The 17,610-nt window shown below is 34.9% G+C and overlaps 1 protein-coding gene across 1 annotated transcript; it reads right to left on the bottom strand.

Annotated features, from left to right (window-relative positions):
* Positions 1-14,250: 14,250 nt before the first annotated feature.
* LOC141696125 (uncharacterized) lies at positions 14,251-15,119 on the bottom strand. The gene is made up of 2 exons (XM_074500311.1): positions 15,084-15,119; positions 14,251-14,952 (listed from the first exon to the last, which is right to left on the bottom strand). The coding sequence occupies exons 1-2, from the start codon at positions 15,117-15,119 to the stop codon at positions 14,251-14,253; spliced, it is 738 nt and encodes a 245-aa protein (XP_074356412.1).
* Between the last annotated feature and the right edge of the window lie 2,491 nt (positions 15,120-17,610).

Genomic DNA, 17,610 nt, shown 5'->3' on the forward strand with positions numbered 1-17,610 from the left:
CTAAGCATAAAGATGATTAGGGAATTAACTCACCAATTTAGGAAGCTTGGATCTTGAGTTTTGAATTTCTTGCCCTTTAAAATGATAAAAAGCCGAGAGCAAAAGATGAACAATGCCTTGGTTTCTTTTTGATTTTGATGAAGAATGAATTTGCTTGGCTTGGTTTATTTGTTTTTGTTTTTGATTTAGTTAATTACCTTGTTGCCCTTGATTTTGTGTGGTTAAAAAGCCACCACATCTCCTTCCTTCCCATGTCATGCCCATGTCATGTGGTGATGTCATCCTTCCCTCCTTGTCCTCTTCTCATTGGTTGGGTGACATCACTCTCTCTAATCCCTTTGATTAACTTCCTAATTGTTTGCCTAATGACCGCTGATCTGTTATACGGTTCGCTTAACTTTAGTTTTCGTTTATCGTTTGAAGGATCATACCCGGGATCTTATTACTTAGGTTCCCTTAACCTTTCTCAATACATTATATTTCTTTTTATAATCCTCTATTATAATCCTTTAATTTAAATCCTTTTTATCCTGTTACCTTATACTCAATTCTTTCCGCATCTAGGGTATTTCCGGGAAAAACCAAAGTGTTCGGAATTGGATTCTGACGATCTTTACATACACTCATATACCGTATAGAGTACTAATAAAATCTCAGAATATCCATAACAGAACCCCTACATAGTGTGGCATGAAAAGTTTTCTCATTCAGCAAAAACACTATTCATAAGGGTTTCAAAATTTCCCAAAAATTGGGGTTATTACATATTACTCTGTGAGATCTCTTTTGACGGTAGATCCACTATTTACTTATTACATTCTTATTTGAGTTGAGTTGAATACTCGAATATACAAATAGGCTATGACATATGACTTACAATCTCCCCCTATTTGTTTGTTAGACAATAACACACAAATACCTAGAGGATAACTCAACTAACAAATAAGAAAAAGATAAAAAAAGAAATGCAAAGTAAATAGTAGAAAAGTTCTGGACTAGATTTAACATTTTCCATATTCCAAGTAGATGTTCCTCTAGACTGAACATATCTTCAAGTAGTTCCATCTTCCTTTGTACAACCACATTTCCTGTTGAGAAGCCCATATCTCTCTTGCTTCTCCCCCTATGAGAATCAACTGATTAAAGAAGATCACCTACATTTACCACCTCTCCCGTACAATAGGATCCGCAGATAAAAACCAATGGTACTCCCCTTTTGAAAATAGCTTATTTCCTTACTAGAAAATCACCTTGTGTTTACCACCTCTCATGTACAATAGGATCCGTAGTTACAAACAACAATGGTGTGGTGTAGTGTACATATGATCTTTTTCTTCCTCCCTGCTATTTCTCCCCCTTAGTTGAGGAATCCTCCAAACTATTACTTAAGCTTTTATCTCCCCCTTAAAGAAGGAATGTATGCCGTCGTCTGAAGGAGTTCTCATATTTCACTTGGTTGGAAAAGAAATAACAAGAAGTTTCTCTTTCTTCCTCACTGTGAGTGTGTGATTCTGTTTAGTGTACCTCACATGTGTTTCACTATTCTCTCCACTCGTGTTTACACTCATTCTCACAAGTGTATCACTCTTCTCTCATAGCTCCATAATCCAGCTGTACCTGCAAGGAAAATCACCTTAGCCATCCTTAAGGAGGTCACAGGTGGTGCAATGGGAGTTCGCAAATCCCCATCCTTGTTAAAATCGTCAGATGAATCTGAGTCATAATCTATAAGTTGCTAGTTTCCCTTTTAGGGTTCCAGATTTGAATTCTGGGAAGGTAAACAATGATCCAACGAATTTAGCATAAAGATCAAAGTTCCCTTCTAATGTCTGTGAAGACATTTCCTTGTGACTCATCAGGTAATATCTGAATCATTGTCAACAAGTTGCCGATCTGCACCTATGTCAGATCCACTATCCGCAGATGCATCCAGGGGATTTAAGCCTGGGGAGGTAGACACTCACCACTGACATATGGCTTTTGGATCAGTATCCTCTCCTAACACCTGTAAAGGCAATTGGTCCATTAACGAACCTTAAACAATCGAATCTGACCTTAAAATGGTCGAAACTCTTGTTTCCATCAACTCATCCTTTGTGTGTGTAACCTCTCCTTGTGCATCAATAATTGTTTATATTTGAAGTGGTGACACTACATCGGATGCCTTGGCCGACAGGCAAAATTCAATAGACGCACCCTGTTGAGAGAATGAATCTAGTAACTGTTTTTGTGCCTTTTCAGTCATTACATCTTTTTAAGAAGATGTATGGGGGCTAGCAGTTGTCTCGGTTTAACTACTACTCATCTTTGTAGGAGACAGAGCTACTGGGTTGACTACAGAACCTTCCTTATGTGGTGCATTAAGGCACTATCTCCCTCACGCTCATTCATACTACATTTAGTGGTAAGAGAATGTTGGTTGATTCTGTTTTTGTGTTTGTCTTTACAGTCTGGGATAGATCTTGTGGGTTTTCAACCTCTTGACTATCAATGAAAGAAAGTCATTGGAGACTGAACCTGTATCACAGAATATATGGCACTATAGAGAAAATGATGTACAACAGTGATTTCAAAAGATTTTTCATGAAATAAGAAATCACTAATGTAGAAAGAAGTTTGATTTTGTTTTTCAATATGAATGAGTTTTTGATAAAACATTGATCACTTAGGGTAAAGTCTAAGTAATTCTCATTCATGTCAAAAGCTCACAAATATCTGCAACATAATGTTAACAAAATTGACCGATACTTGTTAGGTACTTTATATACCAACTGTTATGTTGCATAATATTTAAAATAAAATAAAATAAAAAATAAAATAAATAAACATAATAATACAATACAAATAATAATAATAAAAACAAATATCAATGAATTAAATACCAAATATCTATCAACAAGATATCAACATTCAATTTCATATATCATACAATATTTACAATTACTGAAAATACAAATAAAAACTTATATAAATATAGCAAAAATATAGAAACTATTTACAAGTTCAATGATAACATTACCAGCTTGCGAACAGCCATATCCCTCAGATAAACCTTTACTGTTATCTCCAAAGGTAACCAGGGGGCCAACTTTCTCAATCCACATTTGATAGCAGGGCTCTATCTCCGGTCATATGTCTTGATGATCCACTGTCAAGAATCCACACTTCCGGTTTCACCTGTTTTAATGCCCTGCAACAAAAATGGATTAACCCTTCTTCGGAACCCAAACTTGGTTGGGCCCGGCATACTTGTAGAACTTTCCTTTGTCAGGCAAAATAACATTTTTAATTTTAATTGTCTCAACTTTCTCAATGATTGAACATTTGACCTTGTAAACAGCCTTAACAAATTTATGTTTAAGCTTAGGCACAAATGTCTCCTTTCTAGCCTTAGAAGGGCTAGCAGTCTTAGACCTATCATGCTTCTTGTTATTCACATGCTGACGAGGAGTAGTCTTATCATTAGAAACATGCTTACCATTAAAATAAGCATACATCATATTAAAAGCACAAGACATACAATTAGAAACACCACATGCTTTATGAGAGTGATTAATAGCAGGCAATTTATGCATGGCAGACATGGCATTTTTGTTATCCAACTCATGTGTGTCTGAGTTAGTCTCAGTTGCTTTCACAACTTTGACTGGAACTTTCGACACACTTGACTTGGAAACAACCTTCTCATTAGCATGATCTTCAGTACGTATTTCTTCCTGAATAACAGAAGAGGTCGCATCAAATGGTTCAGCAATTGATGGTTTATAGAGGGGTTCATCAACACCCTTAAGCACATGAGGTACTTCCCTCCCTTTAGCACAGACACGAGGAGGGGAGTTTATGCCTAATTCTCCAATAGCAGCATTGTAATCATAACCTATTCCAGATGTTTGATTAACAGCTTGCTTACTGTAGAACTCTTTAGCCTTCGAACAAGAATTGAAGTAGGCTCTAACCTTAGTCTCAAGACCGGTGATCTTGTCTTTGAGAATAGTTTCGAGTTTTCTATAACAGTCAACTCTATTCTCTAGAAAAGATACTTGTTCTTTTAATTTGTCTTGATTAATATGCACAAGTCTTAATTCATTGACCTCTTTCTCAAGGTCTTTGATTTAGTAAACTTAACAGTTCATTATCACGACGTGCATTATCTAAGTTGCCTCTTAGATGATAAACCATTTCAGCATCAGAAAGTTTTATCTCTATTCTTGACGATGAAGCATTTCCATCAATAGCCATAAGAGCAAGATTTCCTTCTTCTTCATCTTCACAGTTAGTATCATCCCAGCTTCTTCCCTTTGCTAGATAAGCCCTTTCAGAGTTCTTTCTTACTTGCTTTGGCTTCCTACATTCTGTGGCAAAGTGTCCCAACTCATTGCAGTTATAGCATCTAATGGTGCTCCGATCAACCATCCCTGTTTTGTATCCACCACTGCTGGTGTTAGAGGATGAAGATCCACCTTTCTGGAATTTGTTGTAGTTGGACTTGTACTTAAGCTTGGGATTCCTCTTGAATCTGACATGGGAGAATCTCTTGACAATTTGGGCCATTGACTCGTCTTCCAATTGCTCCAGCTCTTCCAAGGAATAAAAATCATCACTTGATTGATTTGTAGTAGGATGATCATATTCTGCTACTAACATATTTTCCTCAGCCTTGGAACACTGTACCATTCTCTCCAATTGTTGAGATTGCTGTTGTTGTTGACCTTCAGCTATAAGTACAGTAGATGTGCTGACCATTCTATCCTTCCCGTAGACTTCCTTCTATTGAATCTGCTCCAACTCATAGGTTTTTAACACTCCATAGAGCCTGTCCAAAGAAATCTCACTCAGATCTCTAGCTTCTCTAATGGCAGTGATTCTATGTTCAAGATGAGTTGACAGTGTTAAAGGAACTTTTTGTTGACCTCCCTGATTGAATAAAATTTTCCATTGATGTTCAGGTTGTTGATCAACGCATTGTACCTCTCAAACACTTCAGTAATTCCTTCTCCTGGATTTGATTTGAAATGTTCATACTCAGAGGTTAGGATCTCCAACTTGTTCTCCCTAACTTCCTCTGTGCCTTCATTGATCACCTCAATAGTTTCCCACATGTGTTTGGAATTTTTACAGTTCATCACATGTCTGTTCATCAAGGGATCAAGAGAATCAGTTAAAATTAATTGAAGGCTGGCATCCAAGGAGGCTTCTTCCTTTTCATCGGGAGTAAAATCTTCAGGATCTTTAGGATAGGTTCTGGCTTTGGTGATCACAACATCATCTACTATCACCTCCGGTTCAATAACCATCAGAGTTTTTATCCCCTTCTTTAACAAGTTTGTATATTTGGGATTTGCCACTTGTAAAAACAAGAGCATCTTCTTCTTCCACATAATATAATTCTCTTTATCAAATTGTGGAATTTTAACGGTTCCAACTTTTTGTGAACTCATTATGAATTTTTGAATGAATAAAAATTCAAGGAGTTGAAAAATCACAAAAGTCTAGGATCTTGATTTGTTCGTTAATCAGAAGGCTCTGATACCAATTGTTAGGTCTCAATGTGTTTGTAGAAGGGGGGTTGAATACAAACTACACCGAATAATCGAATTTAGTGCGGAATAAAAAATTGAAACAAAATTCAAGTTAAATAAAAATATTATTAAGCTTGAAAGGTGTTACAACAATCTGTTGAACTGGAGAGACTTTCGGTATGATAATTATTTGTACTAGCAAGACAATTTGATTAAACTAGCAAGACAATTCTCTTCCAGTGTAACTTTCGGCAAGACAATTGTTTGTACTAGCAAGACAATCTGATTGAACTAGCAAGACAATTCTCTTCCAGTGTAACTTTCGGCAAGATAATTGTTTGTACTAGCATGACTTTCGGTATGACTATTGATTGTCATACCGATTGTCATACTAGTACAATCAGTTTGACTTGCTGAATTTAAATGAATTTTAATCCAATTTAAATTCTGAAAATCCTTAATATTAATTCTGAATTAATTAATCAATTAATTTAATTAATCAAATAAATTAATCTTTGCAGATATAATTTATTTTCTTAATTAAATTATATGACTTAATTAATTAATAGAGAATTAATACTAACCCTGAGCAGCAACCAATCTTCTGAATATCTTCTGAAAATCACTGAGAATTATGAATCAATTCCACCACTTCAACGTTGACACTCGATGTACTGTCTGGTTCATGAGTGAATAACTTCCGTGACATTTCTTCATGTCTTGACTTTGATATTTTGATTTTCTTCAGATTAAATCCTTGTAATTAATGATACTCTGATGAGATCTCTGTCACTTGATTAAATCCACACTCTTGATTTATATCACTGAGGCATGATCAATTTCTTGAACTTCTTCCAGTGAGTTAATTCCTCAAGTCTGTAGATGAACCTTGTTTCTGAATCCTTTGACAGATATTACTCTGTGAGATCTCTTTTGACGGTAGATCCACTATTTACTTATTATATTCTTATTTGAGTTGAGTTGAATCCTCGAATATACAAATAGGCTATGACATATGTCTTACAATATGTTTCAGAGGGACTCTATTCAGAATATGGCAAGCCGTATTCAGAGCCTCTCCCCACATGTACTTAGGCAACCCAGAATTAATTAGCATACTGTTAATCATGTCTTTAAAAGTTCTGTTCTTTCGTTCTGCCACCCATTAGACTCAGGTGTGTATGGTGGAGTAACCTCATAAACTATACCATTGCTTGCGCAAAATTCATTAAACAAGGTACTCGTATACTCACCACCTCTATCAGACCTCAAATGTTTAAGTACTTTGCCAATTTGTGTTTCAGCTTTATTTTTATACATAATGAATTTATCTAGTGCTTCATACTTATGTTTAAGCAAATAAACATAACAATATCTACTACAATCATCTATAAAGATAATGAAATATCTACATTGATCCTTAGTCAACACACCACCAAATTCACATATGTCTGAGTGCACTAAATCTAACAAGTCTGAATCCCTAATAACATTATGAAAAGGTTTCCTTGTTTGTTTAACAGTTACACACACTTGACACTTAGATTTCTTATCAATGGCATACTTTGGAATCAACTCTAAATTCATCATAATTTATAGAGCACCAAAATTTAAATGACCAAGTCGTAAGTGCCACAAATCAGATGATTCTACACAATTAACAGAAGGTGCAACACTATCATTATTAAAACCACCCAAAACGGGTTCAACATTTATTAAAACAAACCATCAGACAAGTAACCCTTGCCAAAGAATGTACTAGTATGAGTAATAACTACTTTATTACACTTCAAAGAAAGTTCAAAGCCGTTTTTATACTAAACAACTTCCACTTATAATATTTCTACGAATAGAGGGAACATGATACACTCTAGTGAGAGATAGAATCCGCCCAGAAGCAAACTTCAGGTCCACGTTTCCTATTCCAAGCACTTGTGCAGCACTAGCATTCCCCATCGTCACTGTCACTCCATGACTGTTGATAAGATACAAATCAGCACAAATATGTACATTAGCTCTAGTATCAATCAACCACTCACGTGACAGATAAGTGAAAAGTAGTACAGGGTTGTAAGTAACATACCCGTCATCGGTTCCAGAGGCAACAACCTCACCAATGACCATGTTAGCTACTGGCCCACTCGTGGTTCCAAGTCCAAGCACAGTATTTGCTTGAGCTACCACTCCAGCTTTCTTAGCTTTCTTACTTGAACAGTCCTTGCTCCAATGACCAACGTGTCCACAAGACCAACATGGTTTGTTCGCCTTTGGTTTCTTAGCCTTGTTCTTGTCAGGTTTAGTGTTAGCCCTCTTAGTGACTACCTTTCTTTTCTGTCCTGCAGTCACTACATTTACCTTCGAGCTCCCATGTTCCACAGGCAACACATATCCCTATTTGGACTTGTGCTGCTCCCGTACTGAGATGTCCAACATCAAGTTAGTCCATGTGATCTCTCCTTTCTGTCTTTTCAGGGAGAGAGCAAACTCTTCCCAAGACTTAGGGAGCTTTTCAATCACAGACATCACTCGAAACTTCTCAAGCAAGACCATACCGGACTCACCCAAATCATGAACTAACATCTCAAACTCATGAACCTGTTCAGTCATGGATTTTCCATCCACCAGCTTAAAATCAAGAAACCTAGCCACAGAATACTTCTCAAATCCTTGAGAATCAGTATTATGGGTTTGGTCCAGCTTATCCCATAAGACTTTAGCAGTATAGGCATCTGATGAATAAACATCGAACAAGGTGTTCTCCAAGGATGCCAAAATGGCTGCCCTAGCCACCCCTTCCTTCTCAGCCCATAAAGCATAAACCTTAGCAGATTCAGCTTTCTCTTGATCCACCCAGGAGGATCATACTGTACCACAAACAATTGACCCTTAACCGTTAACTAGAGCCTCGTCTTTTTCTGCCAACGAGAAAAATAAGCTCCACCACTAAATTTATTAGGCATACCCGATAAATCAATTGGATGGGGAAAACGATACGTGGTCCAGTCAATGGTAGTAGTACCACCAGAACCAAAACCAGTCTCAACAATTTTAGGAACATCAGCAGTTTCGTTAACCATCTTGCTAATTAACTATATATAACTATAATCTCTTCAAGATTGTTGGGTATAATTCTAACTACATAGCAACAATGGGCAGTTATATATATAATAACAAGAACATGGCAAATAACCAACTAACGAAATAAAACGCGAAGGCAATAACAAACTATAAAGACTGTAATTGACAAAGAAAGTAAAGAAAACTTATCTCTTATCGCTTTCCAAATTCTGATAAAAAAAAGAACACAACAGCTGAGTCGCCAAACCCTTCAAGAGGAATTGACTGTTCTTGAAGAGATAATTGCCCCCCACTTAAGCTGTGATGGAATGTAGCAATATCGCTTCCAGGATAAAACAGCAACAGATCAAACTGGCCATAGAACCAACAATGATCAACGGTGACTCGCACCTCAGTTTGCCCAAAAAACCTATGCAACTCATATATGTTTGCGAGGTAGGCACCGAGGCTTGTGTCATTTTTATCTCAAGTGTACCTCTCAATATATAGACATCTCAAGTTACTCTTCTTCTATTTTACTCGATGTGGTACACCAAGTAACAAAACTAGAAAAAGTAAATAAAATGGGTTTTCCTTATTATTTATATTATATCCAGATTACTTAATATTAATATTATAAAATATATTCAGAGTATGATTAAAATAATCCTTACTCAATATATTTTATATTAATAATTAAATAATCAATATAAATAGTTAAACTTGTAATAGAAAAGAAAAATATAAGAGTTCCCACTAGCACTAGGCCACACAAACATTCCACTTATGCTAGTAGTTGTAAACAACACTAACACAAGATGCTATATAAACTCAATATCTTTCTTTTACAATATCAATGTGGGACAAAATCCCCATAACCCATTTCAAACAAGCAACTTTATCACAATATATTCATGGATTCCACTAAGAAAATGTCTTAGATCCAAATATGAAAGTTTAAGTCCTCATGTCAAGAAACAACCTCCAAGTGTTAGCTTCCGGAAATCATATCAAGAATATGCCTCAAACTTTCCATTTTCTAACAGAATGTTAATGGCATGATTTTTGGAACTAACTATACACAATTATCCAACTATTGTTATTCTATATTCGACCTAGTCTTCATTCTTGTTATCCTCTCGTCTTGCATCCTTGTCGATACGTCGAGTCCTGGAGTCATCATGTCAAGCGAACATGTTTGATAAATTTCTGGTCATAACAATTTACAATTCGCATATGACCGTTATTTCTTTTTTCACGTCAGGGAGTCAAAATCACAAACGATGAAGAATATGTTGTATCATGAGAATATATTTTTTCTTTTGTAACAATACTAAGATATTGTCGTTAGATTTTAACCCAATATAATTATATGAGTTTGGTGATAAAAAAATATAATTGGATTGGGTAATAATTAAATGAGTAGATAATTAATATTTATACAGGTAAACGATTATTATTATTATAATCAGATTATATATGTATTGTTGGTTTGGTTGACTGTATATATAGTCATATCATTTTTGATAGGTATGCTTAAGAAATGTATTCAATTTAGGTATCATTTGAGAGATGTTTTAGCATTTGTTGGCTCAAATATCAGTTTGGGATAGGGCTGTAATCGAGTCGAGCCGAGTCAAACACTGCCAGGCTCAGCTCGAGCTCGATTAAAATAGCTCGGGCTCGAACTCGATTAAAATAGTTCGGACTCGAGCTCGAGCTCAAGCTCAAGCTCAATCGAGCCTTTAATTTTAAACTCGAAACTTGGCTCGTAAAGGTTCGATAGACTCAAGTTCGGCTTAAAAACTCAAATATAGTTCAACAAATACTAACAAAAACTCGAAATTATATATGTTCCAATTCGAGTTCGATTCTATATAAAAAATATATAAACAAAATACTAAATATTTATATTAAAATATATTTTAAAAAAATAATAGAGACTCGATAAGGTTCTGAGTAATTTGAAGTTCAAGATCGACTCAGTAAATAAATCGAAAAGATCGAGCTCGAGGTCGGCTCAATTATTACTGCTGAAAACAAACCCTATCTTAATTTTACACTAATTTTCTCATCGTACCTTCTCAGTTCTCTCGTCTTCTTCTTCCTTTCTCACATTTTAATATCATATCTTCTTTCACTCAACTAAATCTTTTTAGTTAATTTCTATCGATATACAAGAGTGTCAAGTTATGATTTTGTAACTAAACTAATGATGAATCAAGATCTAGTTTATATACAGGGTAAATGTATGTACATGCGTGTGTATTAGTTTTTGACCGCATCGTGATTATAGATGTACTAAAAAGTAAGCTTTGCATAATTAGTGGGTTAAAATACCATATTTTTTTCCTAATTTATAGTTGTTCTTTGAAATTGAGATTCATTTTCTTTTTCACTCTAGGTCGGGTTAGGTTGAATATTGTTTGTGTCAAAACATGTCGGGTTAAGGTAAACAATACAGTCAGCAGGTCGGGTTCGAATCGGATTATTTCAACTCGTTTCGGGGAATGTTGTGTTCGGGTAAACCTAAAAATTGGACCGGATACGATCAACCTGACAAGAACCCGATCCATTACCCGAAATTACCACCCCTAAATCTAGAGTGTATTTAAGTAATGCAACTTCTTTATCTTTCAAACTAAAACTAAATTATATAGGCCATAAGCACCTAACATGGGCCAATAGTCTATTATCGGTTAGCCACGCCAACGCGAAGTTAAATAAATAAACAATATAGAATATAAGAGCAACCCTCGTACAAACCCTCCTTACCTAGATCAAGATAGACAACATGTAAGGATTTTGATAGAAATTTTATCGTCCAATGTAATTTCCTATCCTTCAAAATTTTACGGGAGAAAAAACTCATCCCGGGAGCGAAAAACAAATCCCTGTAATGTCAATTCATCGTTATTACTTATATAATATAATATATATTCCCTCTACTCCTCTAGATTTTTTATATTTGGGGATAGAGAATCGATACGTATATTAAAAGTTTCATAAAATATACTTTCACAAATAATTTTAATAATTTTTTGAATAAAAATATAAAAAAAGAAAATTTAAAAATAAGTTATAGAACTATAATTTATAATAATTTTAAAATACGTGCCAAATATGAGAAAAAAGTACGTAAAAAAATGAGATGGAGGAAATATAAACTATCCTCTCCCAAGTATTAAATAAATATTAGATTTTAAATTATAAATAACAAGTATAAGTAATGCCATGTGCAACAAGTTTTTGCTTACCTATATTTTAGGTAACTAAAATTATGTTATATTTTAAATAACTCATTTAGCTCGTTCAGGGATTGACGTTAGAGTCTTAGAGATGCTATAACATGTTTACGCGATGTGCTTCAATTTAAAATTTTAGAATAGCAGCGCATCAATTTTAAATTTAGAACCGAGATTTTTAGTTGACAAATTCAGTGACCACCTAAATGTCTTTTAATTTTCTTTTTTCCAGGAGAAAATAGCTACCCTCTTGACGTCAAAATCACTCCATCAACGTCTCCTATAAAATAAAAACTATATCAAAATTAAAGCCTACCTAACTCGTTTACCATTGCAATCACATCAAATATTTAGATCAAAGATTTAGTCTAAGTCAGTAAAACTAGAAGTGGGTTAACTTAAAATTATTACTAATAATTTCAAGGAGGTCTTGTTTATTTTCAGTAAAAGATTTTTTTTTTAATTTTAAGTTGGATATATACATTTAGTGAATTTATTTAATTTAAATTAATATCATAAACATTAACTAAAACATAAAAGTTTAAAATATCAATACATACAAAGTAGATAAGTTAAAAAATGATTTAAATACCTAAAATTCGATGCAAGAGAAAAATGAACTTTAAACAAATTACCTCTTTTCGACAGGTTTATCTCCTATAACTTTAAATATCCAATATGTCAACTTAAAACCGGCAGTTCAACCATCGAACTTTTTATTTACATGTATTTAGGGTTCTAAATAGGTTGATACCTCATAAATAATAATTTGGTGTTCATTTTTAAAAAAAGGTCGGCTCAAATTCGATTTGATTTGGAAACAAGTCGAACATGAACACAATTTTAAAGGTTTGTTGATTTATAAATGAGCTTAATTTGAACATAATATAGTTTGGTTTGAAAGTTCGCGAATAAGTTCGATCACAATGTTCGTGAATAAATTTGTGAATGATGTTCGTGATCATGCTACCTAATATAACTCGTGAATTAGTATATAAATTATTAATTATATATACTCAAACGATACACACTTATAACACAATATTATAGTAAATAATTGTATATACATGATTGATGATAAATATGTAACTATTTTATTTAACTTGTGTTCGGTATTTAGTGTGTTTAGAGTATTATATTAAATCGAAATAACGTAATTGAATCAAATTCAGAAAGGTAAGTACTCAAATTTTTTCATTTAATTGTACATTTTTTAAATTTTTATCTATTTTTTATTTATTTGAAAATAATAATACGTGAAACTTATGAAAAATTTGAAAATTCTGAGATCTTGAACTGTTTTTGAACATATTCGTGAATAACATTTTTATTAATGGGTATACGTAAACAGAACTTTTGACTTAATAAAAGTTTGAGTTCTAGTTGGACTTCGATAATTTTTTAACAAATTAATACATGAACGAGTTCGGGTCATTTACGGTCCCACATATTTTTAATTATTATTATATTATATTTTAGAATGCCCTGACGTGTTTATGTGCTCAACTTTAAATTTTAGAATAACAAAGCATCAACGTTGATTCTTTAAATTTAGTACCGAAATTATTGACAAATTCAGTCACCACTTATATAAAAAACTACATCAAAATTATTAAAGTTAAGTCTCTAATTCGTTTACCATTGCAATCACATCAAAGATTTAGTCTAAGTCAGTGAAATTAGAAATGGGTTAACTTAAAAAAATTGCTAATAATTTCAAGGAGGACTTATTCATTTTCAGTCAAAGATTTTTTTTTTAATTATAAGTCGGATATAGACATTTAGTGAACTTTCATTGATTTAAATTTTTTTCATAAACATTGACTAAAACATTAAAATTTAAAATATTAATACATACGAAATATATAAGTTAAAAAATGATTTCAATACCTAAAATATGAGGCAAGAAAAAAATGAACTGCAAAAAAAGTTATCACTATTATCTATTTCCTTGGACAGGTTTATCTGCTAAAATTCCTTAAATGCCTCCTATGTAAATTTAAGAAAAAATGTCCAAAATATACCAGTTTTCAGCTTTTAGTGTCCAAAATGCCCTTGTACGCGAGTTCTGCCCTAAATACCCACAGATTACGCATTACTCACGTGCGTATTCAGGCTTTTCAAAAATTGTAAAGAACACGCATTATAAGCATACGTATTTATGTTTGAAATTAGTAAGAATAGGCATCTTGAAGATGCGTATTCGCTAAAAATCAAAAAGAAAACACGCATTTTGTACATGCGTGTACTTTACAAATTTTAAAAAAATAGAATCCGTATATGAGCAATGCGTATTCAGTGGTATTTAGGGCGGAACTCCCCACCAATCAGTATTTTGGGCAAATCTCCGCGAATGGTGGTTATTTTGATTTTTCAACTTTATACTCAATTATTAATTATTTTTTTTTGCCATAAAATTGAAAATTTTATTAAAACTTCAAATCATTGTTCAATACATTGTAGAAATCCGAAGAGACATTCTCACTATTCCACATACGATCAACAATAGAACTATTTTGTCTCGCTAAGAAGTGAGCCAATTTGTTCGCTGAACGTTTAAGAAACTTTAACGTCACATGACGATTTTGGAGATCCGAAAGTAGACTCTTACACTCATCTACTACCCTCCCTAGGTAAGAGAAGTTAATAGAGGAGCATCTAATTGCCTGAACGATTGTTAAGCAATCTGTTTCGATCGAAGCTGGTTGCTCCATGGTGTCTTTTACCCAGCTTAATGCCTCCTTAATTCCTATTGCCTCGGCTAATTCTGGAGTCATGTAACCACCTCTGCAGCTAGACTTTGCTGCCACCAGTCCACCGTAATGATCTCGAGCTACCATGGCTACACAATAAGATGCTGAGTTTTCAAAAATTACAGCGTCAACGTTGATCTTAACCGTACCTTCCTGTGGATGTTCCCAATGCACATTGCCGTCCTCTTGATTCATAAAACCAATAAAATGATTAAACGACTTATCTTGAGCATTCTTCCATTGGTTAAGAAATAGTTTTGCTGACTTGCATACTTCTGAAAATTCTGATCCACGTTGTTGCCATACTATCTCGTTCCTGTTTTTCCATATACCCCAGCACAACATTATAGCTTCCTGTAGTTCTTGAGTTCCTTTCTGCTGATACAGATTTCGCAGCCATTCATTAATACACGTAGATTCAGTACCCAGGAATTGGTAATTAGCCTCTCTCCAACATAGCTTTGCAAACGGACACGAAATCAATACATGATATGTTGTTTCTTTCTCACCATTGCAGACTGGACACCACTCAAGCACTGGAACATTTTTAATAATTAATTGATCCCTCGTAGGTAGAATATTTTTAACTGCTCTCCATATAAAGTGCTTAACTTTCAGAGGGATTTTCAAATTCCAGAGCTTATTCCACCATGCATTATCTGTAGAAGCATTACCACTCGTTTGCTCTTGTAAGGCTGCGTATGCTGACTTCACTGTATAATGACCTAAGTTGTCCTTACTCTAGTACCATGTATCTTCATCCGCTGGTTTCACAGGGATTGACAAGATCAGTTGAACGTCTCTAGCAACGAAAATATCCTTTATGAGATCAACATCCCACTGATTAAGTTCCATATTCAGTAGGGCATCGACATTTTTATCATGCAAAGCTTCATGGTCAGTAGCAATGTAAGGATCACTGCCTGGGAGCCAAGGATCCTTTAAAATGCTAATTGTCGTGCCTTTACCTACTCTGCGTACTGCTCCCTGTTTCAATAAGACTTGGGCCTCCATTATTGATCTCCAGATGTAACTCGGATTTTTTCCAATTTGCGCTGTCAAGAAAGTGTCGTTGGGGAAGTATCTTGCTTTATAAACCCTACTCACAAGACTTTGAGTATTCACAACCAATCTCCATCCTTGCTTGCCAAGAAGTGCTATATTGAAATCCTGCACCTTTCGAAAACGAAGACCACCTTCTGATTTTTTCGAGCACATTCTATCCCAACTTAGCCAGTGAATTCCCTTGCCATTCTCTGAACCTTTCCACCAGAATTTATTCATAATTTTCTCAATATCCTCACAAAGATGCTTAGGCAGGAGAAACAAATTCATTGCATAATTTGGTAGCGTTTGAGCTACAGTTTTAAGAAGAATCTCCTTACCTCCTCGTGATAGATTTTTCTTCTCCCATCCTTGCACCCTTTCACGAACTCTGTCCTTCAAATAACCCAACGCAACAGATTTGTTCCGTCCAATCAGATTAGGAAGACCGAGGTACTTTGTGCTGGCATCAGCTTCTTGCATACCCATAAAGTTACAGATTACCCTTCGAAGTCCTTGATCTGTATTACGACTAAAGAAGATAGAAGATTTATTAGCATTAATCTTCTGTCCTGTTGCTTCTTCAAAACTGTTAAGGAGATCAAGGACGTGTTCTGCTTCGCTTTCTTTGGCTTTACAGAAGATGTATGTATCATCAGCAAACAACATATGGGTAACACGAGGGCCTCCCCTTGCAACTTGAATACCTTGCAGCCATTTCCTTTTTTCATACTCCTGAATGATATTAGAAAGACCTTCCATGCATACTAAAAATAAATAAGAAGAGATAGGGTCCCCTTGGCGTAGACCTCGATTAGGATTTATTGAGCCAAATCTTTGTCCAGCATGACAAATTTGATACTTGGTCGAGCAAACACATGCCATAATCAAATTGATAGGACCATCCTCAAAGTTCATCTGCTTTAGCATAGCTCTCAAGAAACTCCATTCTACCCGATCGTAAGCCTTGCTCATGTCTAGCTTGAGGGCCATCCACCCAACCTTCCCTTGAGTTTTACGTTTCATGTAGTGCATGATCTCGTAAGAGACCATAATATTATCAGTTATCAACCTGCCAGGGATGAATGCACTCTGGGTTTCAGAGATAAGACCATCCAGCATCACTTTCATTCTGTTTGCTAGAACTTTTGAGATGACTTTATATACCACGTTGCAAAGCGAAATTGGTCTTAGTTCTGTCATGTTCACTGGATTCTTCTTTTTTGGGATCAAGACAATGTTCGTGTCCCCAATATCTCCCTCTAGCGTACCATAAATGAAGAAATTATGAACAACTGTTACCATATCGTCTCCCACAATTTTCCAGAACTTCTGATAAAATCCAGGACTCATACTGTCCGGTCCTGGAGACTTTTCAGGATGCATACTAAAGAGAGCTTTCTTCACTTCACTGACCTCCACCTGTGCCATTAGCATACTGTTTTGCTGTTGATTGATCTTTCTTTTCACTCCTTCAATCGCCATATTCCATTTCGTTTCAGAAGCTTTAAACAAAGTTGTGAAATACTGCACCATTACCTCTTTTAAGCCTAACTCCCAGCTTACTGTATCACCTTCATCGTTCAAGAGACTATAAATATGATTTGTTTTTTGTCTTGTTCTGGCAGCTGCATAAAAAAATTTGCTATTCGTATCCCCTTCTCGCAGCCATAGCTGCTTACTTCTTTGCTTCCAGAATACCTCCATTTGAACATAAACTTCATTCAGCCTTTGAGATGCCTGCTGAAACATCTTAACTGAATTTTCGTCTCTACGACCTTTGGTTTTTTTTCATGATGCTTTTGCACTGACTTATTCTACTCCGAAAATTACATGTGATTTCGTTCCCCCAGTCTGTTAGCATATCAGCACATTTCTTTAGCTTTTCCTGCAAAGTGCAATTTTGATACCTATGCCAAGTCTCCTTAACAATTTATTGACACATGGGCTCACGAAGCCACGCATTTTCGAACCTGAAGGCTTTAGTACCTG

Source organism: Apium graveolens, chromosome 11 (assembly GCF_009905375.1).
Source record: "Apium graveolens cultivar Ventura chromosome 11, ASM990537v1, whole genome shotgun sequence".
Taxonomy (NCBI): domain Eukaryota; kingdom Viridiplantae; phylum Streptophyta; class Magnoliopsida; order Apiales; family Apiaceae; genus Apium; species Apium graveolens.